Genomic DNA, 27306 nt, shown 5'->3' on the forward strand with positions numbered 1-27306 from the left:
AAACAGCCAAGAGGAAGTCCCTATTTTACCTTTTCAATCAGAGTCATCCCTTGAAAATGGAACAATGCAGTCAGTGTGTCTTACAACATAAAACTCTTCTATAAATGTGGATTTCACCTCAATTTCTAAAATTAGGACTTCCCTGGTGGCCTAGCAATTAAGGATTCGGCATTGTCACTGCTGTGGCTCAGGTTCAATCCCTAGTCTGGGGAATTTCTGTATGCCGTGGGTGCAGCCAAAAAAAAATTTTTTTTTCTTAATTTTAAATTCTTTTTTTTTTTTTTTGGTCTTTTCTAGGGCCACACCGCAGCACATGGAGGTTCCCAGGTTAGGGGTCTAATTGGAGCTGCAGCTGCCGGCCTATACCAGAGCCACAGAAACGTAGGATCCCAGCTGCGTCTGTGACCTACACCACAGCTCACAGCAATGCTGGATCCTTAACCCACTGAGCAAGGCCAGGGATCGAACCAGCAACCTCATGGTTCCTAGTCGGATTCATTAACCACTGAGCCATGATGGGAACTCCTGGTCATTTCAGAAGATGTACTATTACATGTCTATAATATCTGAATATTTAATTACCAATTACTCACAGATGCTTTTAACATTTATGTTCCTGACCATAACTTAAACCACATTCCACTTGGCAGTGGTACGATATAATAATACCCCTGCCTTAATTTCTACAACAAATCCCTCTCCATCACTAGGAAGGCAAACGGCAATTTAGCATTTGTTATTCTATTGCATATATAAGCACAGAGGCCAAAAGACAAAATCACAAACTAATGGAATTATGCCCATCCAAAATGAGATTTTTCATTAATATTTCTTGGCCAGAATGCTCTTCAGCTGCACAGAATGTTTTAAATAGCCTAATAGAAATAGGATACAGATACCCTATTCTCCCTTAAGTAAGCTGTATTTTTAATCATTTTTAAAGAAAATGCGTATGTGGAGAATAAGATTACATTTGTTGGTCATCATTTATTAAGCCACCACAAATAGCCCAAAGGACAGGACTAGACAGAGCTCTGGTCAGTTTCCATGGTGACTGGCAAAGAGCCCCATCACACTCCAGATAAGATTCCAGCACAAATTTGAGAGCAAAGGCTTTCCAAGGTTTGGAGAAACCTTATGTGTCTTGTTCTATTCAGGAAAAATCTAAACAGAGAACAACCCCATCTCCATGCAGGGCATCTAGACTGCCTTCCAAGATTACCTGAGTATTTTCCTACCTTAATTTAAGAATGTTATTGTTTAATAAGAGCCACAGGCAGTAAATCAACTTGTCATTTATTGCTCTTAGAAAATCCTAGCTTGTTATCTGTCCTGACAGTAATAAAATCATCTTTTAAAGTGAGAGAAGGAGAGAATTCTTCCTTCCAGCTCAGCAGAAAAATAGGTGGTTGTGCTTTATTACTCACTGAAGTAGAACCTGCTGCTGCTCTCCTTAAGCAGCCATTTCAGATTTTTATAGACATACAAAGGAGACCTATGTCCTTTTTGAAGGCAAGATAGGAGAGTTTCTGAAGAAGCTTCTTAAGAATAATCGCTAAAGAACTATTTAAAACAGCAATCTACTTTCTGTAAAATTGGTTGATGTGGTTAATTTGGCAAGGCATTTGAGAGATGAAGGAGGAAGCAAGAACACGGTGAGAGGTTCAAGCTTATAATTATTTTGTCTTATTACACCAGCAATAAATAAAGACTCTCTAAAAGTTTTTTCCCTTTCATCTGAACGCTCATTGACCCATTTCTGCACAGCAGTGCTGACCCCAGCCCTTTCACACAGTGCAACTGCCAAGAGTGAACTAGCACATGTCCCTGACCAAAAAGAAATAGGCTGGAACAAAATCTGTAACGGGAAATATTTCAAGGCCAGAACTGAAACTTTAAAATGTCACAGCTGAAAACAATATTGTTCTGACTTCATCTTTATTCTCATAGCCTTTAATCTTATCAAACCTTCTTTTAAAAGCAGTCCTTGTTCGCTTCCCTAAATTTTCTAGTACATGATAATATTTCAAATATAAATTTTTTGTTTCATTGTATATGTTTTAACTGAAATAAAATATTGAAGTACAGAATGTCAACTCCCATATACTTCAAAGCTTCTCTAAGCATAACTCTCCCAAAACAAAAATGACTCCCTGGTAATTTTACAGACATTTTAGAAAGCCCAACAACTCATTCAAAGCTTTAGAGAATTCTACCAAAATATAATCAGTTTTCACCCAGCAAGCATTTACTGAGTACATAATGATAGTCCAGGCAATGGCGGCAGATGATTTAAGACACAGTCCCTGACCCTGTAGAAGCTAATGGTGGGAGATAAACATATGAACCAATGAAGAAAAAGTGACATTATTTGAAGCCGCTAAGAAGACTTCAGAGAGGAAGTGATTACCAATATGAGACCTGAAGAATGAAAGGAATGGGGCAAAGAAAGCAAGGAAGACAGTTAATGCTAAGAACAGCAGAAGCAAAGTCAGGTGCAGAGTGGAAATTTAGGCAGACCCAACCTTTAAGAACTTAGGCTAAGCAATTTGGACAGAGATGTGTATGCAGTAAGAGCTATCCTACAAGCAATGCAAGGAATCATTATTTAATTAAAGGTGGGAGAGATTATACAGACCAATTAAGAGGTTATAGAAAACCCCTAAGGTGAAAGGTTTGGTTTTTTTTGTTTTTTTGGGGGGTTTTTTTGGTCTTTTTAGGGCCACACCCACAGCATATGGAAGCTCCCAGGCTAGGGGTGGAATAGAAGCTGTAGCCACTGGCCTACACCACAGCTCACAGCAATGCTGGATCCTTAACCCACTGAGTGAGGCCAGGGATCGAATCTGCATCCTCATGGATACTAGTCAGATTTGTTTCCGCTGAGCCACAATTGGAAGTCCCTGGTGCGATGTTTTTAAAACACGACCACATATTTTCTGATATCCCTCTGATTATCAAGTGAAGTCTACGTCTCCTCCTCATGAATCTGGGCAGGCATATGAGTACTTAGATCCTGAACCTAGCCTGACTACCAAGGTCACAAAAGGCCATACCACCTCATCCTTATTCGTTGGGACACTAACTCTCGAAGCCTTGAGCCACAATGTAAGAAGGCCAAGTGCACCGAGGCTGCCATGCTGTGAGGAAGCCCATGCTATTTGGAGAGGCCATGTAAAGGTACGCCAATCAACAATCCCCATTAGCTCAGCCTTCAGATCATCCCAGTACAACTACCCAGCATGTGAGTGAAGAGCCCCAGATAATTCTAGTCCCTAACCATTTGAGTCTTCTCTGACGAAGCTTCAATCATCATAGAACAAAGACAAGCCATCCTGGCTGTGCTCAATCCAAATTCCTGTCCCACTGAACCTGTGAGCAAAACAAAATGGTTGTTTCTTTTTATGACAAAGTTTAAGGTAATTTGTTACACATCAATAGATAACTGAAATGGACAATGGTAACACATAAGTGAATTATTAAAGAATACAGGAAAAGGAGGTTTGGGGGAGGAAAAAAAACATGGTGGTTCCATTTTGATGATTTAAATCTGACATATCTATGGAACACCAAATGAAGATATTGAATAAACTACTGAAAATAAGAGTCTGGATTTTAAAAAGATAGATGAAGAAGCAGTATATGAATACAAAGGGGAGACATTACAAGCATGAAGGAGAAATGTTTTAAATTTTAGGAATGGAGCAATATGAAAAGTTAGAGTGGAAACTGAAAGGGTCAGCGAAAGAGAGAAGAATCAAGACAGAATGATGTAAAAGCCAGACAAATAAAGATTCTCTAAGATGTTAGCACCTGCAGTCAGCAGTACCAAATGCAGCAGGAACTCAAAGAGAATCAAGAAATTTAGACAGAGGATATATATTTGGCAGATAGTTGGTAAGTACAAAAGGAAATTCAACAGCCTGCTGATAAGAAGTCAAATTACAGAAGTTGAGAAATAAATGAGAATCGGGTAAACTGATACAGCCAGCGTGGACTACTCTCTCAAGTGTGGCTATAATGGGAAAGTAAGAGATGGAGGGAGCTCGAGGAGCCCAGGGGCTACAGAGGACCTGCTGATTCATTCACTCACCCAACAAATATACATTTCATTTTCCAGTGTGCATGAGTAAGATGAATAGATCTACAGACAAAGGGGAAGCAATTAGTAAAAATAAACTAAAGAAAACCAAAAGGAATGTATGAGTCATATCCTAGAAAAGGTCGGGAATGAAGGATCAAGAATCCAGAGAGAGGTGTTAAGAACTGAAATCTCTTTCTCTGAGGCAGGAGGGGAAGGAAGCCATGGTGACTAAAGAAAGACATACTTGATTTTGGGAGAGAACAGTAAATAAGTTACCAATGACAAGCCCATTTTGCCTTCCTCAGCTGCCACTAAGGGGCTTGGTCTTTCCGAAGAAGCTAAGGCCGCCTGGGGGTGAGGCCCTCACTTCATCCAGAGACTAGGGCCTGCCTGCATTGTGGCCTCCGTCTCAGAGCTCACCTGCATCTACTCTGCCCTCATCCTGCATCTACCCTGCCTTCATTCTTCAGGACGATGAGGTGATGGTCATGGAGGATAAGATCAATGACCTCATTAAAGCAGCTAGTGTAAATGTTGAGCCTTTCTTGCCAGGCTCATTTACAAAAGCTCTGGCCAATGTCAACATCAGGAGCCTCATCTGTGATGCTGGTGCTGCATCAGCAGGAGGTCCTGCCCCCTCCACTGAGTCTGCCCCAGCTGAGGAGAGAAAGTAAAGGAAGAAGAATCTGAGGAGCTCCCGTTGTGGCTTAGTGGGTTAAGAACCCAGTTAGTATCCATGAGGTTTCGAGTTCAATCCCTAGCCTTGATCAGTGGGTTGAGGATCCAGTGCTGCCACAAGCTGAGGTGTAGGTCACAGATGTGGCTCGGATCTGGCATTCCATGGCTGTGGCACGGGCTGGCAGCTGCACCTCTGATTGGACACCTAGCCTGGGAACTTCTATATGCTGCATGTGTAGCCCTAAAAGTTAAAAAAAAAAAAAGAAGAAGAATCTGAGGAGTCTGATGATGACATGGGCCTTGGTCTTTTTGACTAAACCTTTCTAGTAACATGTTCAATAAAAAGCTGAGCTCTTTAACTAAAAAGAAAAGAAAAGAAGGGGGGAAAGTCCATTTTTCATGTAGAATAGGAGACAAGACCATGTGCTGAGAGTGAAGAAACTGGAATGTGACAGACAACTTGAAAGCGGGAAAAAATTGGAAGAGCACCTGTAGTAAATCAAAAAAGAGTTAGACGAGACAAGTCGAGAATCATCCAGTCATACTGACATCCTGGCTCAAACTGGAAATGAAAATCTCCCAAACAGGCGAGATTTTCAGGATATAAATCAGGATATAAATTAACTAAGATGAGGACAGAGTAGGGCTCTTTCGGCTCTGTGTCCCCATATCGAGCAGAGCACCTAGGAGATGACAGGCCCTCAACAAATGTCTGATGAGGAGTTCCCATCGTGGCTCAGCAGTTAACAAACCCAACTAGCATCCATGAGGATGCGGGTTCGATCCCTGGCCTCACTCAATGGGTTAAGGATCTGGCATTTCTGTGAGCTGTGGTATAGGTTCAGTCCCTGGGCCAGGAGCTTATGCATGCTGTAGGTGTGGCCAAAAACAGCCAAAAAACAAAACAACTAAGAATTTCCTTTAGGATAAGAAATGGCTTTTATAATAGTTATAAATAAATTTACAATAAATTTTCACACACATTCTTTTTCTCATACCATCTTCCATCGTGCTCTGTCCCAAGAGATTGGACATATTTCCCTGTGCTGAACAGTAAAAAGTAATTTTTTTGTAAGAAGTGTATTTTATAAGTGAATTTGAACTCACAAATTTTGACATTTGCTGAGTGAGAGACTCTGAAGATGTATTTATAGTTAGAGCAAAAGTCTTTATTACAACTAGGAATTTCAGGAGTTAGTATGGGTTAGTATGCTGTACTGCAGAAATTGACACAACACTGTAAATCAACTATACTGTAATTTTAAAAATAAATTAATTTAAAAAAGAAAAATTACTTTTGAATTGAAGAACAAAAAGAAGCAAAAATAATAATTTTGCAATTGCTCCTTCTGGAACTCTTGCTCTAGCCCCCCCCCCCACCTAGCTTTAAAATAGTTTTAAATACTAATGGTGTATCCTTCCTCCAAAATGGCTAAATATAATACTGAAACAAAATTTTTAATTTAATATAGTGTAATTCCTCTACAATACTGGCATTAAAGAAGAGATGCGGAGTTCCCATCATGGCACAGCAGAAATGAATCCAACTAGGAACCATGGTGTTGTGGGTTCGATCACTGGCCTTACTCAGCGGGTGAAGGATCTGGCTTTGCTGTGAGCTGTGGTGTAGGTAGCAGACACGGCTCAGATCCTGCATTGCTATGGCTGTGGCACAGGCCAGCAGTTGTAGCTCCAACTGGACCCCTAGCCTGGAACCTCCATATGTTGCATGTGTGGTCCTGAAAAGTAAAAAAAAAAGAAACAAAAGATGCACCCCAATCTTACAAACCTGAACTAAGTAGTAGACAATAGGATTTCCCATTAATTATAAGAGCATTTCATCCATATTTAATCCAACTTCACACCATAACTAATACTCCAGAATATAATAATTTGCCCAGGCTGGCATTTAGACTACTAGAACAGCTAATAAGAAGAGCTCTTATTGGCATTTACCAGGTGCCAGAAACTATGCTAAGTGCTTTATGTGCATTATCCCAATACTCACAATTTTAAGAGGCCAAAGTTATATGGTTTGCAATAGGCAGAACCAGAATCAAGCCCAGGTCCATCTGACATCAAAGAGCTAGACTGTTAACTGCTTTCACATAACTATTAATGCAGAAAATCATAGTGGCAGTACATAAAATGTTCTATTCCCAAGATCACTGAACTTTTCAAAAACTAAAACCTAAATCTTGAACTAAAACTTTTTAGTTTTTTCCTAACATGATCATAGAACTTCAAAGGCTTACAATATTAACCATGTTTAATGAACCAATCATAATAATCTGTGAAAAAGAGCAGTACATCTGGAAAGAATAAGTGTAAAGACATTATATGACTGTGGGAAAAAATTAATATTTTGAAATAAATATCAGTGGAAAAAAAAAATAACCAAAGAAACACAGACTCTTCAAAGATAATACTGTTTCCTTCCCATCTTTCAGCCCAAATAAAATTCAACTTAATGATTACTTCTACCAATGGAAAATAAATATAAACACAAAATAAATTTTTATTTTTTAATCGAGTAAGTAAAATGCACATCAATGTTTATTTTGAAACATTACAAGAAGATTTTATTTAGCTATAATAATACTAAAAAAGTGACTTAGAACTTACTGTACGTATCACCCATTGTGCTAAGCACTTCATATAACCCCATTTAGATTTTAATTATTTCCCTTGCTCAGGAAAAAAGGCATAATTTGGCGCTGAACAAACAATAAATAGCTTATCTAACACTTAGAATCTGCTACATATACAGCATACGTAAGTATATTCCACAACCATTCTTCACTTAACATGTTCCACTATCATTACCAATATTTACCAAGAGTCTCCTGTGTACCATCTCTGGACTAGGTGCCAAGGATCTTAAAAAAGGAACAAGACCAAGATCATTGCCCCCCAAAAGGTTTATATACTAGCATAGGAGTTAAACAAGTAAACTGAACCCTTTAAAATAAAATAGGAAGTATTAGTCCTTCCCTCAAAGCATCATAGCAGAGAAAATAAAAGACTTACCTCAAAGAAGATGCAAATTAAAGGTCTGAAAAAGACAGTGGCATTAAAGAAAGAAATGAGAGGGCATATTCTAGACAGCTTTGAGTGGCGGAACTTCGAGCAGGAATAGCTGATTTGGAGACGGGAGGGAACCACATGACCCTCAAACGACAAGGAAAAAAAGAGTTTGGTTTTATACGTGCCAAGTTTAAATGTTTGTAAAGCAGTCAAGTGGATGTGTACAGTAGACAAGAGACAGCCAGGTCTGGCACCCAGGAAAGGTATCTGGGCAGCTGATGCATTTGGAATCAAGGACACATGGCTAGAACTGGGGCAGTAGGAAAAGATGAGATTACTGGACAGAGTATAAAATGAGAAAAGGGCCAAGTAGAATCACGGAGCACATCATCTTTTAAGAAACAGGAAAGGGGAGTTCTCTTGTGGCACAATGGGTTAAGGATCCATCAGTGTCACTGCAAAAGTCTGGGTCACTGCTATGGTATAGGTTCCAATCCTAGCCCAGTAAATTCCACATGTGTAGGCCACTAAGGCACAGCACCTCTCAAAAAACAAAGTAAAACAAAACTTTGCACTTACACACTGTGAAACCTGTCTATGCACTCAACTCGCCCATGTAGCTAATATTTGTTGTGTATTTCCTAAGTCATAAAGCATTGTGCTAACTGTTAAGGATAGCAGAGGATGAAGACAACACAGTTCTTAATCATAAAAATCTAACTAACATTGGAGCAGTATAACAAGTAGGTTAAGAGCACAGGATCAAGGGAGTTCCCGTCGTGGCTCAGAGGTTAACGAATCTGAGTAGCATCCATCAGGATGCAGGTTCAATCCCTGGCCTTGCTCAGTGGGTTAAGGATTCGGCATTGCCATGAGCTGTGGTGCAGGTCACAGACATGGCTCAGTTCTTGCGTCGCTGTAGCTGTGGCAGAGGCTAGCAGCTACATCTCTGATTCGACCCCCAACCTGGGAACCTCCATGTGCTGCAGATGTGGTGCTAAAAAAAAAAAAAAAAAAAAGCACAGGATCCATGCTGGTGTTCAAATCCAGATCTGCCATTTACTTCCTGGGCAACTCTGGGCAAAATATTTAGCCTCCAGTTCTTCTGCTTCTTTTTTTTTTTTTTTTTTTTTTTTCCCTTTTGTCTTTTTGCCATTTTCTTGGGCCACTCCCACAGCATATGGAGGTTCCCAGTCTAGGGGTCCAATCGGAGCTGTAGCTGCCAGCCTACGCCAGAGCCACAGCCAGCTCACGGCAACGCGAAATCCTTAACCCACTGAGCAAGGCCAGGGATTGAACCCGCAACTTCACGGTTCCTAGTCTGATTCCTTAACCACTGCGCCACGACGGGAACTCCCTCTTCTGCTTCTTATCTACAACAAAGAGCTTAATAGTATTCATACCATATGGTTGCTATGAAGAGTAAATGCATTAAGAACTATGTCATGAGGAACAGTGCTTGACATATAAAAAATGTTCAGTAAATGTTAATTTTATTATTTGTTATTATAAAAATTACTGGAATGGCTGCATGGATACATAATAATAGTACCAATAAATAGTGCTATCGGATTTTACAAAATAGGGGAAAAAAAGACCCTCACTTTGGGGGAAATTCAGCACTTGATTAAGCTGCCCCTCAGGGCAAGGCTAGCTGATACAGTGCCTCAGTGTGAATCAGAATGTAGCCTGTGAGGGAACATGAAGAGGAGGGTAGCTTAGACTTCTGTCATCACTTAACCCCCTTAACAAGCACCCTTAGGCAGGACGCAATCAACAAAGCCATACTTGGTAGCCTGGAGGACAGGACAAATAAAGCTAAAGAAAGTGTAGAGAACCACTCCAGTAGAAATGTAGAAGACTGTACACTATCAAGAACATAGTATACCCAAGCAAGCAACCCAGATTGCTAGGGCACAGGAACCATTTATAAGAAGAGCTGAAGATAAACCCAGAAAGGTGGCTGGGAGCCAGATCACAGAGTATCTTGAATCCCAGAAAAGACATTTAGCAGTGACTCTGAGTGGTGGAATAATGGAGTGCCAGTGGTGCTTAAGTAAGAGTAACCTGGCATTGTGTACTGAACGGATTTGAGCTTGGGCAGGTAGAGGTCATATTCAGTGGTCTGCTAGTCAATGAGTTCCTCAGAGGCAAGGACTGTGTGTTTCATTCATTTCTATATCCTCCAAAGTACAAAGTGCTTGGGATGGAGTACTCACTCAACAACTGCTTGAGGTACAAATGAATGAGCCAAAAACAAGTGATGTGAGGTGTAATTAAAGTGGGAATAGGGAAAATAGAGAGATACATATTAGAAAAATATTGCAGAAAAAAAAAGGATATTTTCTGGCTGATGAAATGTGGCAAGGATAGGGCAGAATCAATAAAGACTGTAAAACTGATAAATACTAAGTGCACTACATTACAGGTCTCTGTAAAAAAGGAAACAGTTATGTTCACGAAAATGCTCTATGAAAAAAGACTGCTTTTCTCTGGAATAAAAGCTAGTCATCTTAGACAGAAACACTACAGTATTTGACCTTGAAAACAGCTCATCATTTTAAAATATTTATCTTCCTCTCGTCTTCATGAGATTACAAAACCTTTAAGAGTACACAGTGTGACTACTGTTATAAAGCACAAAAAAACCTTATTAAGTATTGCCTTAATGTACACTTTCTCACTCACTGAAAAAACGATTATTGAACCTAATTCAGTTATACACTACCAAAATACACAGACATAGATATACATAGAGATATACATATATAATTATATATACCCACACAAAATAAAACAGTTTTGTGAACACAGTCTCAGTAGGCATGCTTATTTTTCTTTATATTATACATAGAGTGTCTGGAAATGAGTGTTAGAGGTGCTCAATAAATGTCTGCTGAACTAAAATGATCTAAGTAAACTGACATAGAAATCTCACAGAGCTTATCAATGGTTTCTAGTGACCTTTCCCTTCCCTCTTCAGTTTCACTGTTCTTCTTACTGTCTATTAAATTTATAACTCTAGAAGATGAGATCCATAATAAAAGTAGTTAAGAAGACAGAAAAAAAAAGAAAAACTAAGATATATGATTGTCAATATGTATGATCAGTGGCGTGCAAGTGAACATTTAACAACTGACTCAGGGCGCAGTAGGGAGTCTGATTTTCAGTATTTGCCAATTTCCAAAGTTTAAAACTACCATGGCCTATTTCAAACTAACAACATGATATCAACTGGTTTGAAATATTCCTGAAAATGTAATAATCAGCTCTCACAATAAGCATGGGCCAGCTCCAACATATCATCGATTTGATTTTTTTTTTTTTTTCTTCTTATGGCCACACCTGCAGCATATGGAAGTTCCCAGGCTAGGGGTCCAATGGGAACTGCAGCTTCTGGATCCAAACCACATCTGCAACCTACACCACAGCTCATGTCAACACTGGATCCTTAACCCACTGAGCAAGGCCAGAGATCTAACCCGCATCCTCACAGACACTATGTTGGGTTCTTAACCAGCTGAACCACAACGGGAACTCCAAGATACGATACTTAGATGCATGGCACACATGACATGATCCAAAATTCTGCTCTGTTCTGCAATACTACCTTCTACACCCCCAAAGGAAAGCACAAAAGACAAGGAAAAGGAAAATCCACACCCCATTCCTATAAGGCCTTTACCTCCATCTACAAAGTAGTCTTCTTTTGAACTGGCATGTGATTCAGCCCCAAAATTCTTTTTCCTAGGCCAGTGACATCCAAACTTTTCTGATCATGTGTCCCAATCAGTAAAAAATATGTAAGCATACATCCTCAAAATATATTAATATATTTGGGGTTTTTTTCTTCTTATGGCCACACCTGTAGCATATGGAAATTCCTGGGCTAAGGTCAAATCTGAGCTGCAACTGCCACCCTATGCCACAGCACCACTGAATCCGAGCTGCATCTGTGACCTATGCTGCAGCTTGCTGCAACACCAAACCCTTAACCTGCTGAGAGAGGCCAGGGGTCAAACCGGCAATCTCAAAGAAAATAGTCAGGTTCCTAACACACTGAGCCACATGGAAATTCCCAACTGGTGTTTTTAAGCCTCTAAAACACAAGTTCCCATTTTGGCTTAGCAGAAATGAACTCGACTAATATCCTTGAGGATGCAGGTGCAATCCCTGGCCCTGCTCAGCAGGTTAAGGATCCGACATTGCCCATGAGCTATGGGGCAGGTCGCAGATGCAGCTCAGATCTGGTGTTGCTGTGGCTATGGTGTAGGCTGGCAACTGTAGCTTCAATTCAACCCCTAGCCCAGGAATTTCCATATGCTGCAAGTGAGGCCCTAAAAACAAAAAAATTAAACCCATAAAACTATGTTCCCTAGTACCACATCCCAGTAAATGTCCTTGGACCTTAGCCATCTGTATCAGCTCAGGCAAAGAGAAGGAAGCTAAAGACCAAATATGCATTCCCCTAAAGACCAAATATGTCCTCTACATAAGCATAATATTAATAAAATCTTAAGTTGAGAAATACAGCATGGAAGACTACACATAAATCATATATTTATACATGATCTATCTTCTTTTCTATACACAGGCAGTCCTCTGACAGATCCTAGTTTAAGCCAAATATGCTGTTCCTTTATCAAAAACACTGTTAATCAAGTATACAAGCTATATAAAATCTTTCTTAGGTATATATTAATTAATTAAATTGGACACAACTGTAGCCAATCGTAAAACACTGTATTGTATCAGATTATCTTTGAGTTCCACAACACACTCCTCAAATTTCCTGGCTTTCTTCTTTGTAATTTCTATATTAACTTTGCTATAAAATATCAAAGAAAAAAAAAACACTGTTACCAGGATAACAGAATACTGAAGCCTAAGGAAGATTTTACAAACACATTTAAAAACACTTAAGAATACTAACTGCTCTCTGAAAAAGTGGCCCAGGGAAAGACATTGCTTTTCCTTTCTTGTTGCCAATTTCCCTGTCATACATCTAAAGCATTAAAGATGAAGCTGCCCTCATTCCTGCTCCCTGGGAAAGAAAAAAAAAAAAAAAAAAACCACAAAGAGAAAAAAAAAGACATTTCTGAGTTACTATCTCATCAAGACTACCAACATCTTAACAATAAGGAATCTATCCCCTTTTTATTACATGGTTATTTCGCATTGTCTTAAGACTCAAAGCTCTGGCCAAGATAATGACCAAATTAAAGAAACCGGCACCCATGAATTTATTTCCCTTCCCACTCATTAAATTTCCCTGTTTCCTCCCTCCTTTAAAGATGATGGGATCCCTTCTCCAAGGTAACTAAGTGCTCTAATAAAAATTATTTTTTTAAATGTATTACTGGCTTTTACTTCAATAAAGTTGCCTAACCATACATGATTATCTCTTTTCTTCCAAATTCCTGTTGAAACAAGAGAAAAAAGTTTAAAACTAAATTAAAAACATAATCACACTAGAAAACAAAAAAAGGTGCCATTTGCATTTAGAGTTTTAAAAAACTCTAGATCTACAGTTGTCAAACTTTAGCATGCATCAAAATCACCTAGAGGGCTGGTTAAAACACAGACCATAGAGCTCCATCTTCAGGGTTTCTGAGTCAGTAGGTCTAAGGTAGGACTCAAGATTTTGTATGAGGTGATGCTCATTCTACTGGTCTGAAGACATTAGAAGAACCACCATGCTAAGTAAATACGGATCATTAAAAGGAATATCCCCAGAGAGAGTCAAACGAACAGTACAGCTTTTTTTGTTTTTAAGTAGACAGGAATAGCAATTGGAAAATAAGAAAACAGGAGTTCCCGCCGTGGAATAGTGGAAACAAATCCAACTAGGAACCATGGGGTTGCAGGTTCGATCCCTGGCCTCGCTCAGTGGGTTAAGGATCCAGCGTTGCTGTGAGCTGTGATGTAGGTCACAGATGTGGCTTGGATCTAGAATTGCTCTGGCTCTGGTATGGGCCAGCAGCAACAGCTCTGATTAGACCCCTAGCCTGGGAACCTCCATATGCCGCAGGTGCGGCCCTAAAAGGACGAAAGACAAAAAAAAAAAAAAAAAGTAAAAAAATCGTCCTGGAAAACTGGAAAAAAATATAGTTACTTTATTTTTAAAAAAATCAAAAGGGCTAAATAACAACTACAACACAATATAGAAGTGTGGAAAATAGTCTAAGACATCTTTCAAAACACAGAGCAAAAGACAGATGGAAAATACAAGAGAAAAATTAACAAGTATAAAGGATCAATATCTACCTAATAGGTTTCTGGAGAAAGAACAAACACATCACAAAAAGTAATCAATGAAGAAAGTTTCCCCAAGCTGAAAAGGACTCAAGCTTTGTACTGCTTGGCCAATTTCCAAACAGGAAAAAATTTAAAGCCAACAACCAGACACTTATTTGTGACATTTCTAAACTTAAAAGACATAAAGAATACTCTAAGAGCTTTGAAGGGGGAAAACACAGGTTTTTACAAAGCAATATAAATCAGACTAGCATCAGAAATCTCATTGGCATGCCAAAAGAAAATGGAAAACCTTGTTTTCAAGGTTCAAAAAGGAAATTATTTTGAACCTGGAGTTCTACATCTAGTTAAACTATCAAATATGAGGGCAAAATAAAAACATCTTTGGAAATCCAAGAACTAAGAAAACTGATTTTATGTATTAGTTTCCTACTTCTACTATAAGAAATTATCACAGAAGTTCGAAATGGGTTTCAATGAGGTAAAATTAAGGTGCTGGCAAGATTACATACCTTTTGAAGGCTCTAGGGAAGAATCTATTTCCTTGCCTTTCCCAGCTTCTAAGAGGTTCCCTGAATTCTTTGACCAGTAAGTGGTCCCCTTCCATTTTCATCATTATAATTAAATATAATCAGTACTTATGGTAGGTTTTTGAGTTCCTTAAAGACATGCAAATGAGTAGAGCTACACTGTATAGCTCCCCCCTAGAGTAAATGAGAAACATTAGTATGCTCTTAAGTACTGCCTTAAACACATTTTAATAAATTCATATTTCTATTAAAAAACACCTACCGAATCATTTGCTGCTAGTGCAAGTGCAAGGTTCACTGTAAAAAAAAAAAAAAAAAGTAATTAAATTTAGTAACTTTCCTTCTACTACTAAAATTCATTTTACCTTTTAATATTTTTAATATAATAAGCAAAGCACAGAAATTTTTAATACATCTGTTATAAAAAAAAATAAGTACTTGGATAGAATAAAGGAAGTAAAAAAGATAAAAAAGAAAGTAATATTTCAACATAAGCAAGAGATGCCTGCTCCAAAATTAGCATTTTAAATAATCCACTTATCTTCTGTGTTTCAGTAATCCATCTAGCTTTTTTTTTAATGATGCTAATGGTATATATCATTCAATTATTTTCAAAAACATATTTTGCAGAATAATTATCTTTTTAATAAACAGATATTATCCTATTTTTTTAAAATAAATCCTAGTCATGCCAGAATTTCAAATATCTAACTCACATATAGGAAAGGCTGGGCCAGTGAGCAGAGGGAAGGGAAGAAGGTAAAAGGTAAGGAAGTAAAACATGTTCCCAAAATTGTCTATTGCCAATGAATCCCAAAGACATAAAGGAGGAAAACAGTAGTCCCCAAAACCTTTAGCCCAGCAATAGGGATATGCTACGTCTGAGACGAAAGAGCGGTCTGAAAGCAGCAATTCCCAGTAAACAGACCCTCATACTGTGGATCACATTTCCATACAGAACAATGTTATAAATGGTGCTGAGACAGTTTCCCTTAAGTATCTAACAGTATAAACTTTCAACTCAGAACTGATTCAAATCCCCGTTCCACCACTCTACGGTGTAATCTTTTTCCCTTTGTCTTTTTTTTTTTTTTTTTTAATCTTTTTTTTAGGGCTGCACCCTTGGCATATGGAAATTCCCAGGCTAGGGGTCAAATCAGAGCTGTAATCGCTGGCCTACGCCACTGCCACAGCAACGCCAGAGCCAAATCCAAGCTGAGTCTGCAACCTACACCACAGCTCACGGCAATGCAGGATCCTTAACCTACTAAGCAAGGCCAGGGATGGAACCTGCCTCCTCATGGATACCAGTCAGATTCATTTCCACTGAGCCATGACAGGAACTCTAATATTTTGTAATCTTAAATAGAATATTTTACCCCAAGTCTGTTTCCTCCTCTACAAAATGAGGTCTGATATTACAATTGTGGTGAGAATTAAATCAAATACTATATGTAAAGTATTTAGCCTAGGGCATGGCATTTGATAAGTTACTTTTTATAAATTATAAAATAATTCTGAATTTCAGGTATATCATAGGTTAAATATAATCCAACTTTTAAGCAGAAACATTTAGAGAGTAATTCATTTTAGTACTAGCATCTTCCTGTATTTCCACAATAAAATCACAGGGCATGTTTGTATTAATCAAATGCCATCATTCTAATTCAAAATATCTCTAGCACACATACTCAAATGGGAAGTATTTTGAGATAGTTTGGAATAGGAACAAATACAATACTAACAGAGTTACACAGAAACAATCTATTTCTAAGGCTTATATATGCAGATAGAGATTTATGAAAAGGTATAGGCCAATTTTGGGGACACATGGTATGATGTTAACAAAGAAAAAAGCAAGAAAGGACATTTACTGAAGTGCACAGTATGTGACACACACCATTCATCTCATATATCTTCCTATTAAAATGCTATCACATTTCATGGTAATAGATGATCTTACAACCAAAAACAATAAACAATGTGTTTGGAGTTCCCATCGTGGCACAGTGGAAACGAATCTAACTAGGTTGCAGGTTTGATCCCTGGCCTCACTCAGTGGGTTGGGGATCCAGCGTTGCTGTGAGCTGTGGTGTAGGTCGCAGACACGGCTTGGATCCCGCATTGCTGTGGCTCTGGCATTGGCCAGCAGCTATAGCTCCAATTGGACCCTTAGCCTGGGATCCTCCATATGCTGTGGGCATGGCCCCAAAAAGACAAAAGACAAATAAATAAATAAACAAACAAACAATGTGTTTTAAACAAGTGCTAGCCTACAGACCCAACAAATTATATTGCACAAAACCCAAAGAATTTATGACCATTATCATGAAAATACCATTCATCTTTAATCATTCTGAGTAATCACAGATCATGCAAAAGGACTCATACAATGAAAAAAAGGTAAATGTACTTTGAATTTTCAAAACAAAAGAAGAGGTGAAAAAAAAAAAAAAAAAGGAGTTCCCGTCGTGGCGCAGTGGTTAACGAATCGACTAGGAACCATGAGGTCGCGGGTTTGGTCCCTGCCCTTGCTCAGTGGGTTAACGATCCGGCATTGCCGTGACCTGTGGTGTAGGCTGCAGACGCGGCTCGGATCCCACGTTGCTGTGGCTCTGGCGTAAGCCGGTGGCTACAGCTTCGATTCAACCCCTAGCCTGGGAACCTCCATATGCCGCGGGAGCAGCCCAAGAAATAGCAACAACAACAACAAAAGACAAAAAAAGACAAAAAAAAAAAAAAAAAGCAGAGGTAGATTCCTATAAGAGAAATAAATATAATACTAACAGAGTTCTAGAACCAAAAGCTAAGAGCTTCTAAATTAAAAAATATATATATCAAACAGATGAATTATAAGTCCTTAGGAAGGAAAGTAAAAATGTGTAGGATATAGTACAAATTCATTAAGAACAATCACTAATCATTTTTGATTATACTGGATCTATCAAATAGTGTGTTAGAGGTCTATCATAATTACAATACTTGGTAAATCTTAATTTCTTCAAAACATCTGAAAAACTCTTCCACAGTAACATTCAGGTCAAAATGGGGGGAAAAAATGAGCTAATAACACTATATAGTTGGATTTGGAGCTTGTTGGACAACTATAAAACTGCTGTACCCAGGCATTACCAAATATACCTTTGAGTCAAGACACAAGATCTCTAGGGAAAAGTCACAGAACTCTGGACCTAGCCCTTCCTTATTTCAAAATGTCATTGGTTTCGATGGAACTAAAGAATATTAAGGTACATACATGACCCAACTTTAGGTTAATATCTGAGAAAAAAAGAATTTTTAAGATCTTAGTGGGGAGGGGCAAGACAGGATAGGGAATTAAGAGGTATAAACTACCATGCATAAAATAACTAAGCTAGGGAGTTCCCTCCATGGCTCATCGGTTAGGTTAACGATCCCAACTAGGATCCATGAGGATGAGGGTTTGACCTGGCGTTGCCATGAGTTGTGGTGTAGGTCGCAGACGTGGCTTGGATGTGGTGTTGCTGTGGCTGTGGCGTAGGCCTTCAGTGGCAGCTCCAATTCAACTCCTAGCCTGGGAACTTCCATATGCTGTGGGTGTGGCCCTAAAAAGCAAAAAATTAAAATAAAAAATAAAATAACTAAGCTATAAGGACATACTGTGCAACACAAGAAATAGACTCGATATTTTATAAGTATAAATGGGATATAACCTTCAAAAATTGTGACTCACTGTATCGTAGTGCACCTGAAACCTAAATAACACTGTACATCACCTACCCCTCAATTTAAAAAAAAAAAAAAAAAAAAGCAGAGGAGGTTCCGCTGTGGTGTAATTGGATCGGCAGTGTCTCTGAAGCACTAGAGGTAGGTTCGAGCCCCAGCCTCGCACAGTGGGTTAAGGATCTGACATTGCTGCAACTTCTGTGTAGCTCCCTGGCCCAGGAACCCCATGTGCCTTGGGGTGGCAAAAAAAGAAAAAAAAATGCAGAAATTGCAGTCAAAAGCCAAAAATAAATACATAAATATATAAATACCTAAGAGATCTTAACAGTCCAGATCTATGCCAAAACTAACAAAATGAAACATAATAAGGATAATTATTTTTTAAAATAAACCACAAAAAAAAAGGATAGGCTGGATAAGATCTGATTTAGTAGACATTCCGATTAATATGACTGAAAAAAAAATTTATTTTTTTTTTTGCCGCATCCATGGCATGTGGAAGTTCCTGGGCCAGGGATCCAACCCACACCACAGCATTGACCCTTGCTACTTCAGTGACAATGTCCTGTCCTTAACCTGCTGCACCACGAGAACTCCATGACTTAACATTTAAAATGAGGCCACAATAAAATATGAGAGCTTTATGACTCCAAATTAACCATACAAGTTGCCATTGTTGAGCTGAACTGTGAGGAGGGGAGTTGCCCTTCTACATTATTACACTGAGTTTTTTTAGAAATAAAAAGTTTCTTTTGAAAAAAATTGGGAATATCTGGTTATTAGTTATTAGTCTTGGATGGTAACACTTCTATTTCTGGTGATACTTCTTTTGCGGGTACTGAAAGCAGCACGTTAGTCACCATGAAATCTATAATCAATTTTAAGAAGCCACCAAAAATTGTCTGTTTCTGTATATTAATATAAAAGAGATAAAGATTAAAAGATACTTTAAATAAGTAAAATATTTTCAAATATTAGATCATCGTTGACTTTATAATGCTGAAAATTATGGTTAAATGAAAAAAGGTCCCAATAATGTAAACAATCTCATCACAGCTACTTAGGTACATGTATACTGAGAAAGACTGGAAAAGAACATCAAATAACAGAAATAAATTTAGTATTAGGCTGAATGTTTTAAAAATAAGGGCAACCAAATACTGAGTACTTACTATGTAGAAGACACTGGGTTAAACGGTTAGCTTGTTTAATTTGCATAACCACCTTATGAAAAAGATTAACATCATTGCCATTTTACAATTAAGTAAACTGAAGATCTGATGGGCAGCCTGACCACCTTTTCCTCAGTTAAGGAGTCAAAGACCGGGTGATACACCTAGTTTTGTCTAACTCCAAAATCTGAGTTCCTAAATACTACCAACTCCTCATACTAAGGAACCGGCTATTAAGAACTTCACAAATACTTTTTTAAAAACAAAACTATAATGTTAATATTGTGCACTTGCCAATTGGCATCAAATCATACTCAAGATGAGAATTAATATCCTATAATACCTGCCGTAGTAGACTTCCCAACTCCACCCTTTCCAGAAGCCACAACTATAACTTGTTTAACACCTTCTATTGGTTTCTGCTTTGGAAGTCCTCGGGTCATGATTTGTGTTCTTCTCTCTTTTAGGGTTTCACTTTCACCGCCAGATAACTTAAGAAGAAAAAAAAAGTTTTAAAATAAGCCATCTTCATTATCACCCTATAAAAGTAAAAACAATTCATAATTTGTGACTAAGAGGGCTTTCTTTTCTAATTCTGCTCATCTCCACTAGGAAGACTTTAGTGTCATTTACCTATTGTTATCGATCACAATTGCAGTCACACTAAGTTGAAATTTATTTGCCAGGATATGCTGACGTTAAAAATGGGAAGTAAATAAATTGCCTCTTCAAGGAGTTAAATCCACGTGTTCTCCCCCTCTTTTAACCTATTTTCTAAATAAACCAACACTAAAAAAGGACGTAAATGTCACACATCCATATTTCAACCAACTATTTCATGCCCCTCTATGTCTTAGCCTGGTCCTACTAGGAGCTTCCCTGTCATGTGGGTACGTCCAGATAACTGCAGTCTCACTCAGCTGCCAAGTGGGCAGGGGCCCACGAAGGACCAAAGCGAGTCCTAGATAAGAGGCAATTACAGAGTACCTGCCGACCGGCATCTCCGACCCTCCCGCCTCCCCCTGCGCCGCAGCACCACGGACCTGGCGCCGACACACCAACACTCGGCTTCCCCCACGCGGGGCAAAGGCCCCGCAGCCACTCCGAAACGACACCCCACCACAGAGCAGCAAACGCTGCCAAGCCCCCATGGCGCGGAATGCAGCCCTGAGCCCAACCCGGAAATCGTCGCGGTTGGCGCTGGGTGATGACGTCACACGACAACGCTTTTCTTCCCCTAGCGACTAGCGTTGAGTTTCTTTAGCCTGGGAACACAACTACGCCCCTGTAGCCGCGCAAACCTTTTACAGCGTTTTACCAAATGGTTGGGAAGCATTTTCACATACCTCTAATTTGGTCCTTACATAAGTTTAGGAGTAGGTAGGTAGGAGACTTACTAGGATCCTCTTTTCATAGAGAGGAAAGCAGATTATCAAAGTTTAGAAAACTGACACAACTGAGAAGAAGGAAATGGTGAAGGTTAAAAATGACTCCAGGCATTCTCACAGCGGAGCATATAGTCACTTAAGTACTCCCACTGCTAAGGATTTTATATTTTTCCCCCGAGTGGTCTACAATAATAGTCTGCTTTGTGTTGATACTTCGTGATGTGTGGCTGGTAAATCCCTGAAAGAAAAGTCTGGGTTCTTTGCTAAGCTCAAAAAAGGTTTAGCTGCATCAGAAAGCGGGAGTAATGAAGCAAATTTCATTCAAGAAGCAACTTAAGTGAGACAAAGCTTGAGGAAGGAGGTGGGATTCATCCTGGTAAAAGCAAGTACATATCTCCACATTCAAAGTAGATGATGTGTACATGTACACAATGGAATATTACTCAGCCATTACAAGGAACGAAATAATGGCATTTTTAGCAACATGGATCAGTCTCAGTCTAGAAATGATCATGCTAATTGAAGTCAGTCAGACAATGAGACACCAACATCAAATGCTATCACTTAACATGTGGAATCTGAAAAAAGGACACAATGAACTTCTTTGCAGAACAGACAATGACTCACAGACTTTGAAAACTTACAGTTTCCAAAAGAAAGAGGCTGGGGGGTGGGAGGATGCACTGGGGCTTTGGGATAGAAATGCTATTAAATTGGGTTGTGATGATCACTGTACAACTATAAATGTAATAAATTCATTGAGTAATATAAAAAATTAATTAAAAAAACAAAGTAGATGAGAGTGAAGGAAATCACTTTAGGAGAGAGAAAGCTGGAAAGCTGATACAGGAATCCAGACTCAGCAAAAGAATCATTTAGGGTATAGGGTGATTTACTCTAACATATTTTCCATAATATTTTCTGAGTTTAATTTTTATTTATTTGCTTCTTATATTTACAAATTTAGTTGTATAATCACTCAGTTATTTTGTTTTAATCTGATCTTTAATATCCTTAGCATTAATACAGGTATAACATAACAACCTAAAAGACTACTGTAAGAATTAAATGACATATTACCAGCAAAGTACATTCAACTTATTAAGCTCCAAAAAAAATTCAATTCCTTGCTTTTTTCCCCCAGACTAACAAGCATATTACTTCATTCAACTTTCTTTATCTTACACTAGGTATGGCATTCTTAGCTTACTGCTTTATATTACTTTCTTATTTTATTATTTTGTGATGTGTTTTCAGTTAACTTAATTTTAAATTTGTATCTGCTCAATATTTGTAAATTAAAAGCCAATTGAATATGGAGAATAGCTGTCAGAATAATCCATTTACTAAACAAAAAAATGCTAAATGTCTGTTTCTCTCCAGGTGGCTTTGCAAGTTCTTCCAGACTTCTAATGAAAATTCATTCATTTAACAAATATTTATTGAGCAATTACTATGCACCAAGCACTAACCTTTAGGGTTTTCAACCGTAAACAAGACATAATCTCTCCACTCAAGGACTAAACAATCCAGTGCAAGAGACAGAGTAAGTTAACAAATAATTACACTATGGTATAATAACTATAGGAAAAAAATCACTGAGTGATACAGAAGTATAAAAGAGGGGGATGGAATTCAATCAGGATGCTTCTGAATAGGGTAACATCTAAGCTTAATCCTGAAGTATGTAAGACTCAGTAGGAAGAATGGCTGGCTACAGAGTTATTGTGCAGAGGTGAGAATGAACGGCTAGGAACTGCAAATAATCTGTGGCTTGAGGATAGACCGTGAAGTGCAAGACTGAAGGAGATGAGAATTAGAGGTTGGCAAGGTGAAGGTTGCCTAGGTCTTGAAAGGCTTTATACATCATGCAAAGGGGTGTGGACTTTACTCTGAGGGAACCATAGAAGGCTTTTAAGCAAAAAGTGACATTATCAGATTTGTGTTTTAGAAATACCACTATGATTGCCAGGCAGAAAATGGATGGGAGGGGCCATATCAGAGGCAGGGAGACGGGAGGTTAGAGAGGTTATTGCAGTAATCCCAAAGAGAGGTCAGAAGCTTGACTTCACATCTCTAAATTTCCCTTTGGCTTATCTATGAAACAGGTAATACCTATTTGTAGGGCTGTTAATGAGGTTGAATTTAAAACAATACACATAGAATGCCTATCACACAGTACCCATATTCAATATGTTAGCTATTGTCATGCTTATTGGTTTTATAGAGGCTTATGACATGGGCAACTAGATGAACAGTACTGACACTCTGAGAGAGAGCATAAGGGGAAGAACAAGTGAGACCAGTGTTTGTACAATGAATGAATGCATGGTTAATTTGATTTACCTTTCAGCACATTAGGAGATCAAGAAAGTAATAGCGCTATCCATTGTTTCTTCTTCAACAACTACCACAAATCACCCTCAAATCAATGGCCCCTTCTCAAAAAAGTATTCTCTCTGCAATTCCCTGGTGGCTCAGCAGGTTAAGGATCCGGCGTTGTCACTGCTGTGGCTCAGATCACTTCTGTGACATGGTCCTGGCCCCAGAACTTCCACATGTCACAGGTGCAGCCAAAACAAAAAGAGTATTCTCCCTTAATTCCCAAGAATTGCTACGTCATTTGAATCCTTCTCCATGGTCACTAACTGGATTAAAGATTGACATACAACCAAAATTGGGCCAACCATATTCTTTCCCCAGAGAACTTAAAAAATAAGAGATGCTACTCAACCTTAGTTTGCATTTGAACTGAGAAGGCTAAGATGACAATTTTCTGCTTTAAGCATGGAGAAGCAGCAAAAGCCAATGCCAAGAAGGAAAAGTAAAACAGACCATAAGAGATCATATCCAGAGAAGGAAGGGAGAACAGCTATACGGGTCCATAACAGCTTTCCAGTTTCTGTTTCTTATCCACACTGAAGGTCAGCTATACTTCCTATCATTAGATCCATGAGGTACATTTATAACCATCCAACAAATTCTTCCTTGGCCTAATTTGGGTGGGTTTTGGTTGTGCTTGTAATTATGGTGAGATACAGTTTGTAATATCAAGGATTTCCCCCCTGTAATTCCTTGTATCTCTTTTAGCCCTTCCCCATTTGGACAAACTATATGACGTTGTCTTATGACAGCTGGAGGTGTGGCTGTCATCTTGTGAACATGGAAGCACAACAGTGACAAACACAATGACAAAAGCCAACAGCTGAGGGTTACAAAGTGGAAGTATGGCAGGAAGATGGATTCCTGATTATATAGTTAAACTGCTAGGCCTGTCCTAGCCTCTGTCTCCAGACCTCTTGTCGTGTGAGATGATTGATTTTTTAAAACAGTGTTGGATAGGATTTCTTTTATTTGAAGCTAAAATAATCTGTGACTATTATAGCTCCCGAGAAGGAACCTCATACACTTTTAACTACCTCTCCCCTGTTCTCCAAAGTTTCAGCCCCAGTGAGGAGGAGAAACAACAGAGCCCAAAATCAGTTTGGGGGATATGAGAACAGAAAAATCAATGCCCTCATTCCCAAAAAGATCTTAGTGTAGTGGCAGGACCACAGAATAAAAATAGTTTGGGATTATGTTTAGGTGAATAGCCTAAGGCAGCCTCCAGGGTTTGCCCCCTGAAAGAGTCATGGGGGTGGCTGAGAGAAAGCTGATCCTTAAAAAGAGCTTAAGTTTGAGAAAATGGTAAAACTTGACAATAACCTGCATGGTTAAATATGGGACATCTTAATGGATGCTGGTATGGATAAAGACCTTGAGGATTAAATTCACATCACCATGGGGACATCTGGGCACTACACAGACACAATCCTGGTGTCTATGGTGCTATCTGTACATAGCAAGATTAAGTTTCTACCACTCTGAGAGAATTTTACAAACAGTGATCAAAACACCCTTCACCACAGCCACAGCAATGCGGGATCCGAGCTACATCTGCGACCTACAGCACAGCTCACGGCAACACCAATCCTTAACCCAATGAGCAAGGCCAGGGATTGAACCCACAACCTCATGGTTCCTAGTCAGATTCGTTAACCACTGAGCCACGATGGGAACTCCAGAGAGGATTCTTTTGAATGTCTCCTATGTGTAAGGTAATCTCTTGCAGTGGTTTCTAGAAAGGGAAAATATGTACCTGCTAGATTACCCTCCCTCAAAAAAAAAATGTATATATATTATATGTTCCTTACATGACCAAGAACTCACTGAAAGTTCAGATTCCACACAAATGAGGAAGCTGCCTTATTCCCTGCCCATAAGTCTCAAGACCTGCCTCAGTGCTTCACTCCTTTGCCCAACTCACTAAAGGAGATGTGGACAGTTTTCAGTCTCTGTTGAATATTCTAAATAAAGCTCAAAAACTAGTGCTAGCTCCTTGAGTTTAAGGTTACTGTCTCCTGTCATCCTGTTCAAAGGGCTCACTGAGATGAAAACCTCACCCCATCTATGGACTTATATAAATGACAACTCCACTAATTGACCCTATTTTGTCCCATACTATGATTTGTTTCCAATTCTCTCTACTCATGACTAAGCATGAAACTGGCTTTTATAGACATCTAATACAAATGTTCACATTAAAATATAGAGTAATTCTGCTTAGGAGAATAGCCAGTCTCTCTGTAGGGAATTTGGTCTAGAAAGTTTGTGGATTTTTCTCATAGCAAAGACTTTGCTGGCCATTTAGTACCTTAGCTCACATAAAGCCATCCTGTTAAAGAATCTCCTCATTCTAACTTTTTCAAATTACACAAAGCAAATGTATGTACATGTTTCCCCTACTCTCTAAAAGTAGAGTGAGCGTTCTTGTGAAAACTTTTGTAAGCTGAAATGGTTTAAGGCAAAGAAGAATTATCTTAGGACACATGGTACTAACAGCCTCACAAAATAAATCGAGATAGGCACAGAAAGCTGTGGTGGCTGGATGCTGAGTTGCTGGGTGTAGTCCCTGGGGAAGGAGCTTGGGTGCGAACTGCGTTGCTCCAGGGGCACTGCCTCTATAGCCACTCACTGTAAAACAAATGCTGAACACTATTTTCACTTTTCACCTTTTTTCGTAAAAGCAAATATCCCCTTCTGATTTCTTTCATTTAGGGAAAAATAGGTACTAAGGTCTTTCACAAAAGCAAAGTGGCATAAAACAAATTTTCCAAAGAGGGAGGATAGCTACATATTCTTAGAGTGGATAGGCTTCAGAGACTGTGCCTCCAAATGACTGAAAATCCACTTCTAGAAAGAGACAGGATGGGTTTCTAAATGCCAATATCCAAAGCTGGAGGAATCATGGGTGATCTGACATTTGAATTTCTGATTTATAAGATTAAACTGAATCCTTGGACAAAGGTCAAGAGCTCATGCTTAAAGCTTCAAAGACGATCCTATCCTGAAATAGAAGCCACACTATCAGAATTCAGAAAAAGTTTGTCACCTCAGGCAAATACTTGCTACACCCAAGGCCTTAGTATTCCCAGGGTTTTGCCTTTTGTTTCATTTTCTCCAAGGCTTGACTAAACCTGTGTCTTTTCAGCCAAGTCCTTCCTACCCGTCAGTTCTATACTGGAGATGAGAAGACATAAGTTTATACAAGACTTTGCTAAAACCTTACTTCATTCTGTATTCAGAAGGGAATTTTCCTGTGCAGTTTAAAAAACATCCCAAGGCCAATGACAAAGCAGGGCCCTGTCAAATACCAAACCTACACTTCAGCTAATGTGAAGTTTTATTTTCTTCAGGAAAAAGGAAACAATGTAGATTTTTGTCTGTTTCAAGCTGCTACCACTATGTAAGAATGTACTCTATAATCACGTAGGCTATGTAATAGTTTCTTCTACTTGGCATTGCAATACCAAATCCCATCAATTCATTTACCAACTACTTAGGATTTATTAACCATAGATATTATACATGATATGTCATGAATACTATAGGCACAAAATGTATTAAATCCATTTATAAAGTGAAAAATTCCTATCAAATCACTCTATGTATAGCCTGATTTACAGCAATAGAGCAGAAATATCAACATAAAGGATTATAATATTAAACTGCTCTAGATTAAACTGGCTAACCTAATAGTATAAAATTTGGTAGTTCCTGTGATAACCAACCCAACAAGCATCCATGACGATGCGGGTTTGATCCCTGGCCCTGCTCAGTGGGTTAAGTTGCAGAGGCTGCTTGGATCCCACGCTGCTGTATCAGTGGCATAGGCCGGCAGCTGCAGCACCAATTCTACCCCTAGCCAGGGAACTTCCATATGCCGCAGGTGCAGCCCTAAAAAGCAAATAAATAAATAAATTTAAAAATAAAAGCATAAACTTTACCTTTGTCTTCAGCTTTCCACACAACTCTTGAGCTGCTGAAAGTGCTCCAATTCATACCAGCCAAACTTACAGGCAGTATTTGGGTCCATTTTCCAAGATATCTTCTTATGCAGCTTAAAAATAATAAAATAGGATTTT

The 27306-nt window shown here is 38.8% G+C and overlaps 1 protein-coding gene and 1 long non-coding RNA gene across 15 annotated transcripts in view; both read right to left on the bottom strand.

Moving 5' to 3' along the window:
• NUBPL (NUBP iron-sulfur cluster assembly factor, mitochondrial) overlaps nucleotides 1-20641 on the bottom strand; it is a 241101-nt gene extending 220460 nt beyond the window's left edge. For 11 of the 12 annotated variants that reach the window (XR_014810681.1, XR_014810680.1, XR_014810679.1 and 8 more), the window contains exons 1-3: nucleotides 20498-20641; nucleotides 19798-19945; nucleotides 14840-14874 (exon numbers count right to left, since the gene is read on the bottom strand). Coding sequence is in view for 6 of the 12 variants with exons in the window: in XM_084969031.1 (XP_084825157.1) it covers nucleotides 14840-14874; nucleotides 19798-19945; nucleotides 20498-20605 (291 nt within the window). In the remaining 6 variants the exon portion in view is untranslated. The remainder of the gene's footprint in view (nucleotides 1-14839; nucleotides 14875-19797; nucleotides 19946-20497) is intronic. The other variant, XM_084969033.1, reaches the window with a different exon arrangement.
• Nucleotides 20642-27165: 6524 nt separating this feature from the next.
• LOC102164814 (uncharacterized) overlaps nucleotides 27166-27306 on the bottom strand; it is a 71256-nt gene continuing 71115 nt past the window's right edge. For 2 of the 3 annotated variants that reach the window (XR_014810698.1, XR_014810699.1), the window contains one exon: nucleotides 27169-27281. This is a non-coding gene — a long non-coding RNA (uncharacterized LOC102164814). Of the gene's footprint in view, nucleotides 27282-27306 lie in introns of all 3 variants that reach the window. The other variant, XR_014810697.1, reaches the window with a different exon arrangement.

The sequence above is a fragment of the Sus scrofa genome, chromosome 7 (genome assembly GCF_054392235.1).
Source record: "Sus scrofa isolate SSC_HxYL_T2T_F1_AM1 chromosome 7, Sscrofa_HxYL_maternal_Yorkshire_Landrace_v2.0, whole genome shotgun sequence".
NCBI lineage: Eukaryota > Metazoa > Chordata > Mammalia > Artiodactyla > Suidae > Sus > Sus scrofa.